This window comes from Salmo salar, chromosome 08, assembly GCF_965601325.2.
Source record: "Salmo salar chromosome 08, fSalSal1, whole genome shotgun sequence".
In the NCBI taxonomy this organism is placed as follows: domain Eukaryota; kingdom Metazoa; phylum Chordata; class Actinopteri; order Salmoniformes; family Salmonidae; genus Salmo; species Salmo salar.
Genome location: NC_138298.1, coordinates 7,115,747 through 7,132,375, shown reverse-complemented (window position 1 = coordinate 7,132,375; position 16,629 = coordinate 7,115,747). Strand labels below are relative to the sequence as shown.

Sequence of the window (16,629 nt, the reverse complement as noted above, 5' to 3'; positions counted from 1 at the left end):
CTAGCCATAATAGTTTCAACATAGTTTCACAGTCCCATGACTCCAAAATGGATGGCACTGTGATAGACTGCATCCAATTTTCTGAGTGTTGGAGGCTATTTTGTAAATGACATCGCCAAAGTCAAGGATCGGTAGGATAGTCAGTTTTACGAGGGTGTGTTTGGCAGAATGAGTGAAGGATGCTTTGTTGCGAAATAGGAAGCCGATTCTAGATTAAATTTTGGATTGGAGATGCTTAATGTGAGTCTGGAAAGAGAGTTTACAGTCTGACCAGACACCTAGGTATTTGTAGTTGTCCACATATTCTAAGTCAGAACCGTCCAGAGTAGTGATGCTAGACGGGTGGGCAGGTGCGGGCAGCAATCGGTTGAAGAGCATGCATTTAGTTTTACTTGCATTTAAGAGCAGTTGGAGGCCACGGAAGGAGAGTTGTATGTTATTGAAGCTCATCTGGAGGTTAGTTAACACAGTGTCCAAAGAAGGGCCAGAAGTATACTGAATGGTGTCATCTGCATAGAGGTGGATCAGAGAATCACCAGCAGCAAGAGCGACATCATTGATGTACACAGAGAAAAGAGTCGGCCTGAGAATTGAACCCTGTGGCACCCCCATAGAGACTGCCTGAGGTCCGGACAATAGGCCCTCCGATTTGACACACTGAACTCTATCTGAGAAGTAGTTGGTGAACCAGATATACATATAGACATTTGAGAAACCAAGGCTGTTGAGTCTGCTGATAAGAATGCGAGGATTGACAGAGTCGAAAGCCTTGGCCAGGTCGATGAATACGGCTGCACAGTATTGTCGATGGCGATTATGATATCATTTAGGACCTTGAGCGTGGCTGAGGTGCACCCATGACCAGCTCGGAAAACAGATTGCATAGCGAACGTACGGTGGGATTCGAAATGGTCGGTGATCTGTTTGTTAACTTGGCTTTCGAAAGCCCTTAGAAAGGCAGGGTAGGATAGATATAGGTCCGTAACAGATATAGGTCTGTAACAACCTTTGAGTTTTACAGCTGATTATGGGGGGCCTGGGGGATAAATGTGAACCTTATTAAGTTATTGCTTTAGTGTTTTTGCAGTAACCCTTTTGTAACGGGAATTTCCAGGTGAACAAAAAGGTTAACCAAAATAAGGTTAATCAAAAAGTTAATGATAAGGTTAATCAAAATCAATCCGGCTTAATCCAATTATTCAGGGACACACCTCCAGAACAGAAGCAGAACGTGCCTCTTGGAGACAGTATATTCTAATCTGACAGCGCCAAATGTTCTCTAAACATCAGCCTGAGAGGCTTGCACGAAATCAAAACAAAAGACAGTGACTTTGCAAGCTGCTACAGAATTACACTGTGTTCATATTGTCATCAATACAATATTAATCAGTATGTCTTAGTACCTTCAGTAGCTCTGGAGTCAATCACTATCAAACGATATCCAAACAATCCATAACATTCAGTATGAAGTCTAGTGACTATCAACTCGTGCACAAATTAGTAACCTAATGTAGCAGGCGTAAGAGAAATGCCTGAGCGGAGTTCCCACATACGGTTTTCCGCAGAAAAGGAAGTTAGGTTCAACCTATCTGTATCCCTGACAACCGGAACATCTAGTTGTTGGCAACTGCTAAGGCTAAACAAATGAGTGTGACAAATAGAACACTGGAAATCGTGTGTATTACAGAAAGGGAAAACATAAGCATATGCTAAGCATTGTGTTAATTCCTCTTAACTGAATATAAACTTTATATTCTACATCTTAAATATTCCCATTACAACTTTACTTACCACAGATAGGTTGCTTAGAACACATTATATTACATTACATTACATCATGATATACACACAGCTATTTCAGCCACACCCGTTGCTGCCAGGTGTATAAAATCGAGCACACAGCCATGCAATCTCCATTGACAAACATTGGCAGAAGAATGGCCTTACTGAAGGGCTCAGTGACTTTCAACGTAGCAAGGTCATAGGATGCCACCTTTCCAACAAGTCAGTTAGTCAAATTTCTGCCCTGCTAGAGCTGCCCCAGTCAACTTTAAGTGCTGTTATTGTGAAGTGGAAACGTCAAGGAGCAACAACGGCTCAGCCGCGAAGTGGTAGGCCGCACAAGCTCACAGAACGGTGCCGCCAAGTGCTGAATTGTCTATCCTCGGTTGCAACACTCACTATCGAGTTCCAAACTGCCTCTGGAAGCAACATCAGCACAATAACTGTTTGTCGGTAGCTTCATGAAATGGGTTTAGCCGCACGCAAGTGTAAGATCACCATGCGCAATACCAAGCGTCGGCTGGAGTGGTGTAAAGTTCGCCGCCATTGGATTCTGGAGCAGTGTAAACGTGTTCTCTGGAATGATAAATAACACTTCACCATCTGGCAGTCCAACGAACAAATCTGAATCTGGTGGATGCCAGGAGGATGCTACCTGTCCGAATGCATAGTGCCAACTGTAAAGTTTGGTGGAGGAGGAATAATGGTCTGGGGCTTTTTCATGGTTCGGGCTAGGCCCCTTAGTTCCAGTGAAGGGAAATCTTAACGCTACAGCATACACTGACATTCTAGACGATTCTGTGCTTCCACATTTTTGGCGACAGTTTGGGGAAGCCCCTTTCCTGTTTCAGCATGACAATGCCCCTGTGCACAAAGCCAGGTCCATACAGAAAGGGTTTGCCAAGATCGGTGTGGAAGAACTTGACTGGCCTGCACAGAGCCTTGACCTCAACCCCATCAAACACCTTTGGGATGAATTGGAACTGCGAACCAGGCCTAATCACCCAACATCAGTGCCCGACCTCACTAATGCTCTTGTGGCTGAATGGAAGCAAGTCTCTGCAGCAATGTTTCAACATTTAGTGGTAAGCCTTCCCGGAAGAGTAGAGGCTGTTATAGCAGCAAAGGGGGGACCAATTCCATATTAATGCCCATGATTTTGGAATGAGATGCTCAAGGAGCAGGTGTCCACATAGTTTTGGTCATGTAGAGTAAATATCAAAAAAGATTCTCAGTGACTGAGTCTGTTGACATTGTTTTGGTGAGTAATGACGCTGGAGGGGAGGGCTGCTGTTTTACAGGCTCCTAACCAAATGTGCTACTTTGTTTGATTTTTTGTGTTGTTTGTAACTAATTTTGTACATAACGTTGCTGCTACCGTCTCTTCTGACCGAAAAGAGCTTCTGGACATCAGAACAGCAATTACTCACCTCGAACTAGACAAAGATATTTTCTTTAATAAGTCCGACGTGAAGGATATACTGCTTTGTCAAGACAAGGCCCAAATCCCTGTCAACAGCATGAAGAAAATACAGAGGAAAATGTGGAGGAGGGTGGGGTGCTTTGTAAGAATTCACTGACGAGTAGGTAAATCACCACTTCCCTCCGTATTATTGGCCAACGTGCAATCATTGGAAAACAAACTGGACGATCTACGATCAAGACTATCCTACCAACGGGACATTAAAAACTGTAATATCTTATGTTTTACCAAGACTTGGCTCAACAACGACACAGATAAATTAGAGCTGGCTGGCTTCTACGTCTGATAAGATGAGGGGTGGAGGTGTGTGTCTATTTGTCAATAACTGCTGGTGCGCAATGTCTAATATTTAAGACGTTTTGAGGTATTGCTCGCTTGAGGTAGAAAATCTCATGATAAGCTGTAGATAACACTATCTACCAAGAGAAGACTGCACTCAACGAGCTCTATAAGGCCATAAGCAAACAAGAAAATGCTCATCCAGAAGTGGCGGCCCTAGTGGCTGGGGACTTTAATGCAGGCAAACTTAAATTCGTTTCACCTCATTTCTACCAGCATGTCACATGTGCAACCAGAGGAAGAAAAACTCTAGACCACCTTTACTCCACACAAAGAGACGCATACAACGCTCTCCCTCGCCCTCCATTTGGCAAATCTGACCATAATTCTATCCTCCTGATTACTGCTTACAAGCCAAAACTAAAGCAGGAAGTACCAGTGACTCGCTCAATAAGGAAGTGGTCAGATGATGCAGTGCTACGCTACAGGACTGCTTTGCTAGGATAGACTGGAATATGTTCTGGGATTCATCCAATGGCATTGAGGCGTATACCACCTTAGTTAACGGATTCATCAATAAGTGTATTTATGACGTCGTCCCTACAGTGACTCTACGTACATTTCCCAACCAGAAGCCATTGATAACAGGCAACTTCCCCACCGAGCTAAAGGCTAGAGCTGCCGCTTTCAAGGAGCGGGACACTAACCTGGACACTTATAAGAAATCCCTCTATGCCCTTAAGACAACCCATCAAACAGGCAAAGATTGAATCCTACTACAACGGCTCTGATGCTCGTTGGATGTTGTAGGGCTTGAAAACTGTTACGGACTACAAAGGGAAACCCAGCAGCGAGCTGCCCAGTGACGTGAGTCTACCAGACGAGCTAAATGCCTTTTATGCTCGCTTCGAGGCAAGCAACACTGAAGCGTACATGAGAGCACCAGCTGTTCCGGACGACTGTGTGATTAACCTCTCCGTATCCTATGTGAGCAAGACCTTTAAACAGGTCAACATTCACAAAGCCACGGGGCCAGACAGATTACCAGGACGTGTACTCAAAGCATGCACGTACCAACTGGCAAGTGTCTTCACTGACATTTTCAACCTCTCACTGCCTGAGTCTGTAATACTTACATGTTTCAAACAGACAAAGCTCATCACTAAGCTAAGAACCCTGGGACTAAACACCTCCCTCAGCAACTGGATCCTGAACTTCCTGATGGGCCGCCCCCAGGTGGTAAGGGTAAGCAACAACACATCTGCTACGCTGATCCTCAACATTGGGGCCCCACAGCAGTGCATGCTTAGTCCCCTCCTGCACTCCCTGTTCACCCACGACTGCGTGGCCAAACACAACTCCAACACCATCATTAAGTTTGCTGACGATACAACAATGGTAGGCCTGATCACCAACAACGATGAGACAGCCTATAGGGAGGAGGTTAGAGACACCAGGACAACAACCTCTCTCTCAATGTGAGCAAGACAAAGGAGCTGATCATGGACTATAGGAAAAGGAGGGCCGAACAGGCTCCCATTAACATCGACGGGACTGAAGTGGAGCGGGTCGAGAGTTTTAAGTTCCTTGGTGTCCACATCACCAACAAACTATCATGGTCCAAACACACCAAGACAGTTGTGAAGAGAGCACAACAACACCTTTTCCCCTCAGGAAACTGAAAAGATTTGGCATGGGTCCCTAGATCCTCAAAACGTTCTACAGCTGCACCATCGACAACATCCTGACCGGTTGCATCACAGGCTGGTATGGCAACTGCTTGGCATCTGACCATAAGGCACTACAGAGGGTAGTGCGTACAGCCCAGTACATCACTGGGGCCAAGTTTCCTGACATCCAGGACATATATATTAGGCGGTGTCAGAGGAAGGCCCACAAAAATTGTCAAAGACTCCAGTCAACCAAGTTATAGACTGTTCTCTCTGCTACTGCACAGCAAGCAGTACCGGAGCGCCAAGTCTAGGACCAAAAGGCTCCTTAACAGCTTCTACCCACAAGCCATAATACTGCTGAACAACAAATCAAATAGCCACTCAGACTATTTACATGACCCCCCTTTGTTTTTACACTGCTGCTACTCGCTGTTAATCTATGCATAGTCACTTTACAAATTACCTCGACTAACCTGTACCCCACACATTGACTCGGTACCCATAGCCTCATTATTGTTATGTACATTTCTTGTGTTACTTTTTGATTGATTAGATGTTTTTTTTTAACTTTAGTTTATTTAGTAAATATTTTATTAACTCTATTTCTTCAACTGCGTTGTTGGTTTAAGGGCTTGTAAGTAAACGTTCCATGATAAGGTCTACACATTTTATTTTATTTGATATATAAACCCTTCTCATAAAACATTATCAAGGTTTACACATAAAGTAGTGTATACGTCGCTTATGCTGGTATTGAATTTAAAGTTTTATTAAATCCAATTATTTTCAAATGTAGGCCGATAGCGTCAGAGAACAATTAGAATAGCCCTATAGGCTAAAACGTTTTCTAAGGAAAAAAATAGCCTACCTCACAGGGATCTATCTGGTCGTTCTCCTGGAGTAAATTCAAATTCAAACATATCCCAGCCTAGGGACTTGCAAATTAATAAAGACTACTAGGCAAGTACTACATAATGACTATGTTTTGGGCATTTTATTGAATAGTTTGCTAGTGCAGTTGCCTAGTAGGCTATGATTTCCTCGTTGTGGCTTTTATTATAGAGGAAGCCACAGGTCCATTGAATGTCATGTTACTGCCAAAAAGTGTAGTACACAAAGTTCATTCACTCTCGGGAGCCTACGACAACTGATGGTCACAGCCACACAGTAGAGGAGAAAAATGATCTTACCTTGTCTTTTTGCTTGAAACTATACTGTTTTGTGCCAAAAAATAGAGTATTTTTAAATTGCTTTTTCAATACGGTCGGTGGGTAAACGGATATGTATTTGTCACTACAGTTCGGCATATGACAGCCGCATTATGCTCGACTCATCTCTCAACTTTAGGCTGCGGAAGAGAGGCTGCACCGTGGTTGTAGTTTTAGGTGTTATTAACCTCTTAGTGGCTTTATTTTATTTAATGGGTTACTCGAATGGGTTGTCAGCAAACAAACAAATAAAGACACAGACGCGAAATGAAACAGCTTTAATTACCGTGACACTTCAAGATAATGGACAACACGACCTTAATAACAGAGTTGTAATATTGCGAACTCCGAAGTTTCAGGATATACATTTACCCAATGCAACTACTACAACTACTACTACTACTACTACAACTACTACTACTACTACTACTACTACTACTTTGTGGAATAAGTTTGAAAAATGTTCTGATACGTCTCCACATCTGGGTAAGTAGGCTATGATTTGATCAATTAATTTTAATTCAAGGGCTGGTATTTAATCAAACATGCACAGCAGAAACATGGCATTATATTGCATTATACATGTAATTGTTATAAACATGTAAAAGGACTCTTTATAACACATTAGCAGGCTATTTCCATGCTGATTTTTTCTCCAATTCCTCTGTCATGCACATATGGACTGTATTTGTTTCCCTAATCAAGCATGGAACCTGAATCCAGATAGTTTGGCCTCCCAAGGAAATACATTAAAACTTTTGATATTTAATCGAACTGTTTGGCCAAAAATAACAAGGAAATGAGCATGCTGCATATCCTTGAAATATATATAATTATCAGCCATAACATTCATGGGATCATTCTCTGGGATCTTCTCCAAACATACACTGAGTACACCAAACATTAGGAACACCTTCCTAATATTGAGTTGCAACCCCTTCGCCCCATTTGCCCTCAGAACAGCCTCAATTCGTCAGGGCATTGACTCTACAAGGTGTCTGACTCCAATGGCTGGATTTCCTCTGGGTGACAGGAAACTGTTGAGCATGAAAATCCCAGCAGTGTTGCAGTTCTTGCGCCTGGCACCTACTACCATACCCCGTTCGACACTAAAAAAATGTTGTCATGTCCATTCACCCTCTGAATGGCACACATACACAATCCATGTCTCAGTTGTCTCAAGGCTTTAACCTGTCTCCTCCCTTTCACATAAGTGACATCGATAAGGGATCATAGCTTTCACCTGGATTCACCTTTTCAGTCTATGTCATGGAAAGAGCAGGTGTTCTTAATGTTTTGTAGCCTGGCACAGTTGCATCAAACATTGTATTATGTAATTATAAATATATGATATAGTTGTGTATCTCATATTAGGCCTATATTTCCTGGCTTTAACTATAAGTCAATATGAGGAAAGATCTTTCGATTTATTTCATGTTTAAGCTGAGCTGCATTGTGAAGTTTGCTCTCTGTTGCTGAAAATAACTATATGTTCTGTGTTCAGCTCAATCATGGCTCGGGGCAAATACTTTCAGCAGCATAGACCATACTTTTTGGGGGGGACGAGATAACACATATTTCCTCTTAACCCCTGAACTGCCTGTTGCAAAGAGACAAGCATGAGATATCCGTTAAGTCAGCACCATTTCCTGTGGTTCTGGTTGTATCTGTGTGTCAAATCAAATTTTATTGGATCACGTACACATGGTTAGCAGATGTTATTTCAGAGGGGTTGGGTTAAATGCAGAAGACACATTTCAGTTGAAGGGATTCAGTTGTACAACTGACTAGGTATCCCCCTTTCCCTTTATTGCAAGTGTAGCGAAATGCTTGTGTGTAGTGAAATACTTGTGATATCAATAAGGGATGCAATAAGGGATGCGTCCGTGTGTGTGTGCGTGTGTGTGTGCATGCGTGCACCTGTGTTTGTGAGTGTGCATGCATGCGCGTGTGTGTGTGTGCTCTATTTTTTTTACATGAGGTCAAAGGCTGAAAACTTTGAACAAAGAGAGAGCGAGATGGAGGCGTGAAGGCAGAAAGTGAAAAGGAAGTGAATGTGGTTAAGGAACAGGAAGAGGTGTGTGAGAGTTTATGACCCAAGAGATCTGTTTCTCCTGACCTGCAGTTGGGCCTCTCAGGGTGGAGTTCTCTACGCCTGTCAGCTTGGACACAGTGAGGAAGGAGAACCCAGGTCTGCAGGAAGGAGGTCGCTACAAACCACATGACTGCGTCGCCCTCCAGAAGGTTGCTCTAATCATCCCCTTCCGCCATCGTGAAGAGCACCTCAAGTTCTGGCTCCACTACCTCCATCCCATCCTTCAGCGCCAACAGCTGGACTATGGTGTCTATGTCATCAATCAGGTAAAGCCAGAGAAACCAGTCTAATCTCTATGCATGACTGGTTTCATCTATTCACTGAACTAGCCTTTCAGAGTCTGTCTGAACAAAGAAGACTACTCAGTTGTCATAAATTTGTTTATTCATGCCTAGAGTTTTCCACACAAGTAACCTCCCACCCTTCATTATAGATAACAGGAAGAATGTTAACCTCTCTGGTATCAGTGGGACACTAGCGTCCCACCTCGACAACAGCCAGTGAAATTGCAGGGCGCCAAATTCAAACAACAGAAATCCCATAATTAAAATTCCTCAAACATACAAGTATTATACACCATTTTAAAGATACACTTCTTGTTAATCCAACCACAGTGTCCGATTTCAAAAAGGCTTTACGGCGAAAGCACACCATGCGATTATGTTAGGACAGCGCCTAGCCACAAAACACCATACAGACATTTTCCAGCCAAGGAGAGGACTCACAAAAGTCAGAAATAGCGATTAAATGAATTACTATCCTTTGATGATCTTCATCTGGTGGCACTCCCAGGACTCCATGTTACACAATAAATGTTCATTTTGTTCGATAATGTCCCTCTTCATGTCCAAAAACCTCAGATTAAATTGGCGCGTTATGTTCAGTAATGCATTGTCTCAAATAACATCCGGTGAAACTGCAGAAAGCCAAATGAAATTACAGAAAAACTCATCATAAACATTGATGAAAGATACAAGTGTTATACATAGGATGAAAGATAAACATCTTGTTAATCCAGCCGCTGTGTCAGATTTCAAAAAGGCTTTACGGCGAAAGCAAACCATGTGATTATGTTAGGACAGCGCCTAGACACAAAACACCATACAGACATTTTCCAGCCAAGGAGAGGACTCACAAAAGTCAGAAATAGCGATTAAATTAATCAGTTACCTTTGATGATCTTCATCTGGTGGCACTCCCAGGACTCCATGTTACACAATAAATGTTTGTTTGTTCGATAATGTCCCTCTTTATGTCCAAAAACCTCCGTTTTGTTGGTGCGTTTAGTTCAGTAATCCAAAGGCACAAAGCACGCTCTCAACATCCAGACGAAAAGTCAAAATAGTACAATAAAAGTTCGTAGAAACATGTCAAACGATGTTTAAAATCATTCCTCAGGTTGTTTTTGTCATAAATAATCAATAATATTTCAACCGGACAAAAGCTTCGTCAATAGAAAAGGAAAAACAAGAAAGGCGCGCTCCCAATCACGCGCTGGACTCATGTCTGGAAATTTCCACTGTCCACTCATTGAAAGTGCTGCATCTCCCTCATTTTTCAGAGTAAAAGCCTGAAACAATGCCTAAAGACTGGCCATATGTAGACGAAGCCATAGAGATAGTGAACTGGGTCCTAAGTCTTTGTATGGTGGATAGGCTTTCAATGGAAAAACAGCCTTTCAAAATAATAGTATTTCCTGGATGGATTTTCCTCAGGTTTTCGACTGCCATATCAGTTCTGTTATACTTACAGACATTATGTTAACAGTTTTGGAAACTTTGGAGTGTTTTCTATCCGAATCTACTAACTACATGCATATCCTAGCTTCTGGGCCTGAGTAGCAGGCAGTTTAATTTGGGCACGCTTTTCATCCAAAATTCCGAATGCTGCCCCCTACCCTAGTGAAGTGTGTCGCAACATCCCCCCCCTCACAGTTACAAATCATTACTCAGGGTCTTTAAACCGACGCTGAATCTCAATAGCCTATCCTTGATTCCTTGTGTCCTCTCCTGCAGTCCTTCACCCTCGCTTCCTACAGAAAATGTAAGAGGGACGAAAGAAGAGGAAACGTAAATGTACGGAACTACGAAATGATAGATTTGTAAGAAGTGCGACATTTGTGAGAAACTAAGAGAGCTCTGAGAGAGACACTGAGAGAGACACTGAAACAGGAGATAGACAGACATCCAGCTCCAGCCCCCCAGCTCTCCAGCCCCAGCGCCCTTCCACACAAGCCCAGGCCTGTTCTTTAAACACAGACATGGTTCAGCTGTGAGTTGAAGTTTATACTCACTATCTATAAACCACCAGCTGTCCTGCTGTGTTTCTCACAGATAATCAGAGGGCACAGCCAAGTCACCGTGATGAACAAATGGAAGCCTTCGGTTTGCAAAACAGTTTGCAACATGGAGTGTCTCAATCAAATAACCATGATCCCTGATGTGATGTCATCAAGTATGAGTTTATTCTAATGTATTGTTTTAAAGGACAACATGTCTTACTGTAGGTAGGATAAGAGGAACTAAACATGGTTGACAGACAGCCTCTATTTCCTGATTGTGTGGTAACTCAGGTCCATGTATTGCTGTTGGATGGTTTCTCCCGTGGGCAAATGTTTGTTGGTTTAAGTCAACAGATTTAGTCATTGTTAAAGGATTTCAGACACAGCACCTTGCTGTCTTTGTGTCTTTGTGAACAGGTTATTGTCTTGTAAACCAATTAGAAATCAGATATGGCAGTATGAGCGCCAATCCTACACTACTGGAAGAGAAAAGAGTCAATGGCACGCTATAGAGCGGCAAAGCTGTTTGACTGCATACCGCTGACAGCTTCTCTCTTTCTTTTTATTCTTCTCTTTCCTCCATACCTTTCCTCCTTTCCACCACATCCATCACCTCAATGAACTCTCTGCCTTTCCTAACTTGTAATGATAAAGAGACAGAGGACTGCTTATTTTTTCTCCCATAGATAAAAACAAATAAATAAATGTTACATTAAAGGGGCAATCCACAGTTGAAGCAATAACAAAGCGGACTCCCTGCCTCTGTTTTAGTAAAAAAAAAAGGCCTGGAGAAATGTAATTACTTTTAAATTCGTAGATGGAGCTATTGATGCAAAGACTGATCATCCAAGACATCAACATTATAGTTTTAAGCATATTTTCAGGCTATGCATTTACAATGTTTACAAACATTGGAGTAAAACCAGCTTATATTTTGGGTTCTGATGGGGTATGAAAGTTGAACTAAGCTCAAAGGCATTTATACGTTATATTCTTCAAGAATCAATCTATCGTTAATTTATAAGTACAAAATTGGATGTAGCAACTGCAGATTGCCCTTTTAAAGCATGAAAATGGTCAGGTATAGTAGCCTTCAGGATATAGCAGGTATCTCTAATTATGAAGATTAAACAAAGGCAACTGATTAAAGCAATTGTAGATGAGAGGGCATGCTTTTTTAGCACGGCTGTGCTGCGATCACAGGTACGAGGCGGATCCGAGTGCCGTAGATCAGCGCAGTCGTGATAAATAAGTCGTTTAGCACAACCTCGAGTCAACAATTGCTTTTCTACAACGGGTTACCAATTAGATAAAACACTTGATTTTGATATGTATTCATAGGCTACTATTTCATCCCTCAATGAAAATATAGGCCTAGTCCTGACACAAATCTTGGTTGCTAGCCAAGCCGGCTGGTCGTTCATTCTATCCGTTTAGGTTGCCAGAGCCGTGACCCAGTCGTGAAGTCTTTTTGTTCCATATCAATGATTTTCCCTGACATAGAACATTTGCTCTCCTGTCAGGACCCTGTTCAGAGGTGCTAGCCAACTACACAGCAACACAGTCACTTCAAACGGAAGCAGGAAAGACCGCAAACTAGCTGCATTTAATTTTGTTTGATTCATGATTTTGACGGGCTGAGAAAATATTTTGTCTCGTTTGTCTCGTCCTGACACGATAATCCTCGTTGGGACAGTGGAGATAGAATTTAAACAAATGTCAGAGAGAAAGACGGCAACGTTTGTACAAACCCCCGTGGTTGCAATCCAAATGTAATGCCTCGATCAGACCGACATCGTCATTGCGTTTTGGCACACCAGAAGTACATTCATTTCCAATGGAACGCTGCGTTTGCCTCGCGCTCTGTGTTCTGTGTTGTGCATACGTTGGATTTATCCAACGTATGCATCAACTTGTATGCATAGACTTGACAGAAATAGTAGCAAAAGGGGAATGTTGAACTTTTATTGCACACATATAGAGTAACAATTTTGGATTACATAATGGGAAAAGTTTGACTACAGAATATATTACACAGCATTGATGTAAATCGCTGTCGGTCTGATTGAGGCGTTACGCTAGAAGCACGGGAGATAATGTCTAAATGCTTTTTATAGTGGAAATCAAGTTAATGAATGGCCTGTCTGGGCTGATGGTACAGTGGATGCGCAGTGATTTCTCTGATGGAACAGAAAGCAAGATGCCAATTTTTGTATTATAGGCTTACCCGTGCTAAACTGATCATTTAGTATGGCTTAGACCGCGTCTCAACCAATCACAAAGCTTGTTTTGACCAACCTGTTGCTCAGAATTGTAACTTTAGATTTATTTTGTTTAAATAATCAAATTCAATATTATTTCATTTTTGTGGTGTATTTGGATGACAGAATCATCACTTCGGCCCTAACTGTCAGCTGATGACTACCACACATTGATAGTGAACAGTAGCCTACTCCTATGAAGATGACATTAACAGTGTAGAGGAAATAACTGTGTCCTTACATGACTTCTACAGGTTCTTCCTGTTCTTTTCTGACATTTCTTAAGGGGAAGTCCCTTGCTTTTTCTATTTAGTGTATTGCATGATGGTTGTGCAAATATTGTTTACTTTCCTCATATGAGATAAGGACAAAACCTGTCTGGGGCTCCTAGGATCCGGTTTCGCAGACACACATTAAGCATAGTCCGAGACTACATTTATTTTTAGACCAGGACTAGGCTTAATCTGTGTCCAAGAAGAGGGCCCCTAGTGACTGTCTTTTAGAAGGTGGTGCGTTGACCTGAAGTAATCTGTAAAAGAAAAAAGTAGTGAGTGCGGACCTTCCTTTTTTTCTAGTACTTTGCTCATATGCTAATGACAATGTGAAGTTAGCTGGCTGTTGGGAAAGAGAACTGGCTTGAATGTGCGTTGCAGCTCAGTAGATCTTCAGGCTGTCAGTGACTTAGAAAACTGGTCTGCTTGCTTTTTTTATTTATTTAACTAGGGAAGTCGGTTAAGAACACATTCTTATTTACAACGATGGCCTAACCCGGCCTAACCCTAAACCGGACGATGCTGGGACAATTGCACACTGCCCTATGGGACTCCCAATCACAGCCAGTTGTGATACAGCCTGGAATCAAACCAGGGTCTGTAGTGACACCTTTAGCACTGAGATGCAGTGCCTTAGACAGCTGCGCCACTCGGGAGCCCCTTCTCAGTAAATCTTTAAATAGTTTACCCAACAATGGAAGATCTGTGACAGCTAAGAAGAAAAAAAAAACGTTCTATGCCTGTGATGTGGTTGTCCCACCTAGATAACTGTAGTCGCTCTGGATAAGAGCGGCTGCTAAATGACTCAAATGTAAAATGTAAGAGTAAACCAACTTGAAATCAATTTGCATATACTGGAACTTTTTTCAAATACCATTTTTGATGAATTAAACCTTTTCTAAGGACAAACTTTATTCAATTATAAGTGAATATTTGGCAAATAATTTAGCGTACCGATGTTTTGAAAATTACTGTCATTTCTTCATTAGGATGGAGACAACACATTCAACAGGGCCAAGCTGATGAACATTGGCTATGCTGAGGCCCTGAAAGAGTATGACTACGACTGCTTTGTGTTCAGTGACGTGGACATCATCCCCATGGATGACCACAACACCTACAAATGCTTCAGCCAGCCCAGACACCTGTCTGTCTCCATGGACAAGTTTGGCTTCAAGTACGGCACAAAACTCAACCGACAACTTCTTTCTAATGCATCATCATCATTTTGTTTAATTGGGACTCTTCCTCAATTCATACTATGAGTACATAGCTAGAAGAGTTGTAAACAAGTATATCTACTTATGCTTAGCCTACCCTTTTCATTACTTGGCTCTTTGTATGGGCCAGGTTAGAAATATTTTGTCTTTGTCTCATCCATAGGTTGCCCTATAACCAGTACTTTGGTGGTGTCTCAGCGTTAAGTAAGGAGCAGTTCCTTAAAATCAACGGCTTTCCCAACAACTACTGGGGCTGGGGTGGTGAAGATGATGACATTTTCAACAGGCAAGACAGTGCATTCCAACCCAAACAGACTTTTAAAGCATTACAGATGAGCCTATATTAAAGTCAGACTTGGCAAGGGGACATCATCACTTTCTAATGTTACCGATGCATTGTATAATGTTCATGCAAAACACAATATATCCACCAGGGTGTTAGGGTCAGTCAATTCATGAACTAAACTGAAATTGCAGGGTTTTTTTCCCCAAAAAATTTATAAACTGAAAAGGAGAAGCTATTTCCTAAAAAAATTGTCACATTTTTTACTTAAATCACTTCCTGAATTGAATTACAATTGACCCCAACACTAAATTCCACAGTATTTCCAACGTGTATGCAAAGTCCATTATAATAATAAACTCTGATTTCCACAGGGTGAGCTCCAGAGGAATGTCCATCTCTCGTCCAGATGGCGAGGTCGGGAAATGCCGGATGATCCGTCACGAGAGAGACAAACTGAACAACCCAAATCCTCAGAGGTAAAGCTTTAGATTAGAACAACCACATTCAACATGTTCCCCACAATGTTGTATCTTTAAAAAAGATCATTTAGATTTTAAGGGGAAAGTTTTTATTTCTTTATGATAGCATCAGCATTGTTACTCAGCCATCACAGCCAAGAAAATATTGGCTATTGTATGGCCCCAGAATTGACATATCAGTGCATCCCAAATATCTTCATATGAGGATAGTAGACTGATAAGTCGTTTCCTTTGCATCGCAGGTTTGACAGAATACAACGCACGAGACTGACGATAAATACCGATGGGATCAGCTCTCTCAAGTACGAAGTCGTCAAAGTGGAAAAGGATGCTCTGTTCACGAAAATCACTGTAGATGTGGGGAAAACTCAGTGAAAGTTGATGAATGTTAGTAGTTGTTTTGCACATCACTTATCACAAGGTGGTGGGCAGAGAAAGCACAGCGGAACCATGGAATGCAGTACCGAGAATGCTCTGAATTCTCCGGAACACGTGTATTTATTGTGGAAACCAATGGATAGCACTTGGATAAATAGGATGGCACAACAAGACCTCATAAATATCAGAGTGGATCAAAATGTTTGATCAACATGTTTGACTTTTAATGGCAGTACAAAAGGGAAGGCGTGTGGGACGAGGAAGTTATTTTGTATATCATTTGTAATGAGTTGTCTTTGTGTAATTCTGTAAGGGAGAACTACTTGGTTTAAATGTGTATATAAGTTGTATGAATATGCATATAGTTAATGCGTATTTTTTATATGGTTTCTTCTTTCATTTTCGGCTAAGATATTTGAGATGATTATGGTTTAATATATTTTTTGCGGAAATGTTTCCCATGTTTGAAACTGTGTGAAAGGTCTTAATCACAATCTAAAAGCAACTATTGGTTTGGTTACTTATATATGTTTCTAAAAACACCAGTTGATAACACACTTGTTTTCTGTGATTCTGTACATTCACTACTACATTCACTACATGATCACTTCCATGCTTCTTTACATTCAAAACCTGTTCAATACCCGTGACATGATCCCTTCCATGCTTCTTTACATTCAAAACCTGTTCACTACCTGTGACATGATCCCTTCCATGCTTCTTTACATTCAAACCCTATTCAGTACCTGTATGAATGATCACTTACATGCTTCTTTACATTCAAACCCTATTCAGTACCTGTTACATGAATGATCACTTCCTTGTTTCTGCAGCATACAAATCAGTCGGGAACAAACATACGACTTACCATCACTATGCTGTAGTATGTATGTATGGTCAGTCTCAGTCTGTATGGTCAGTCTTTCCCCCGT

At 41.7% G+C, this 16,629-nt stretch overlaps 1 protein-coding gene across 2 annotated transcripts; it reads left to right on the top strand.

Moving 5' to 3' along the window:
* The first annotated feature begins 6,323 nt into the window (after positions 1–6,323).
* Positions 6,324–16,252, top strand: LOC145850246 (beta-1,4-galactosyltransferase 1-like). 2 transcript variants are annotated; one of them, XM_082978320.1, is made up of 6 exons: positions 6,324–6,911; positions 8,551–8,786; positions 14,324–14,511; positions 14,718–14,840; positions 15,212–15,316; positions 15,562–16,252. In XM_082978320.1, the coding sequence occupies exons 1-6, from the start codon at positions 6,539–6,541 to the stop codon at positions 15,692–15,694; spliced, it is 1,158 nt and encodes a 385-aa protein (XP_082834446.1). In that variant the 5' UTR covers positions 6,324–6,538; the 3' UTR covers positions 15,695–16,252. The 2 variants fall into 2 exon arrangements, with proteins under 2 accessions (XP_082834446.1, XP_082834447.1); XM_082978321.1 differs by lacking the exons at positions 6,324–6,911; positions 8,551–8,786 and adding an exon at positions 11,638–13,609.
* The last annotated feature ends 377 nt before the right edge of the window (positions 16,253–16,629 follow it).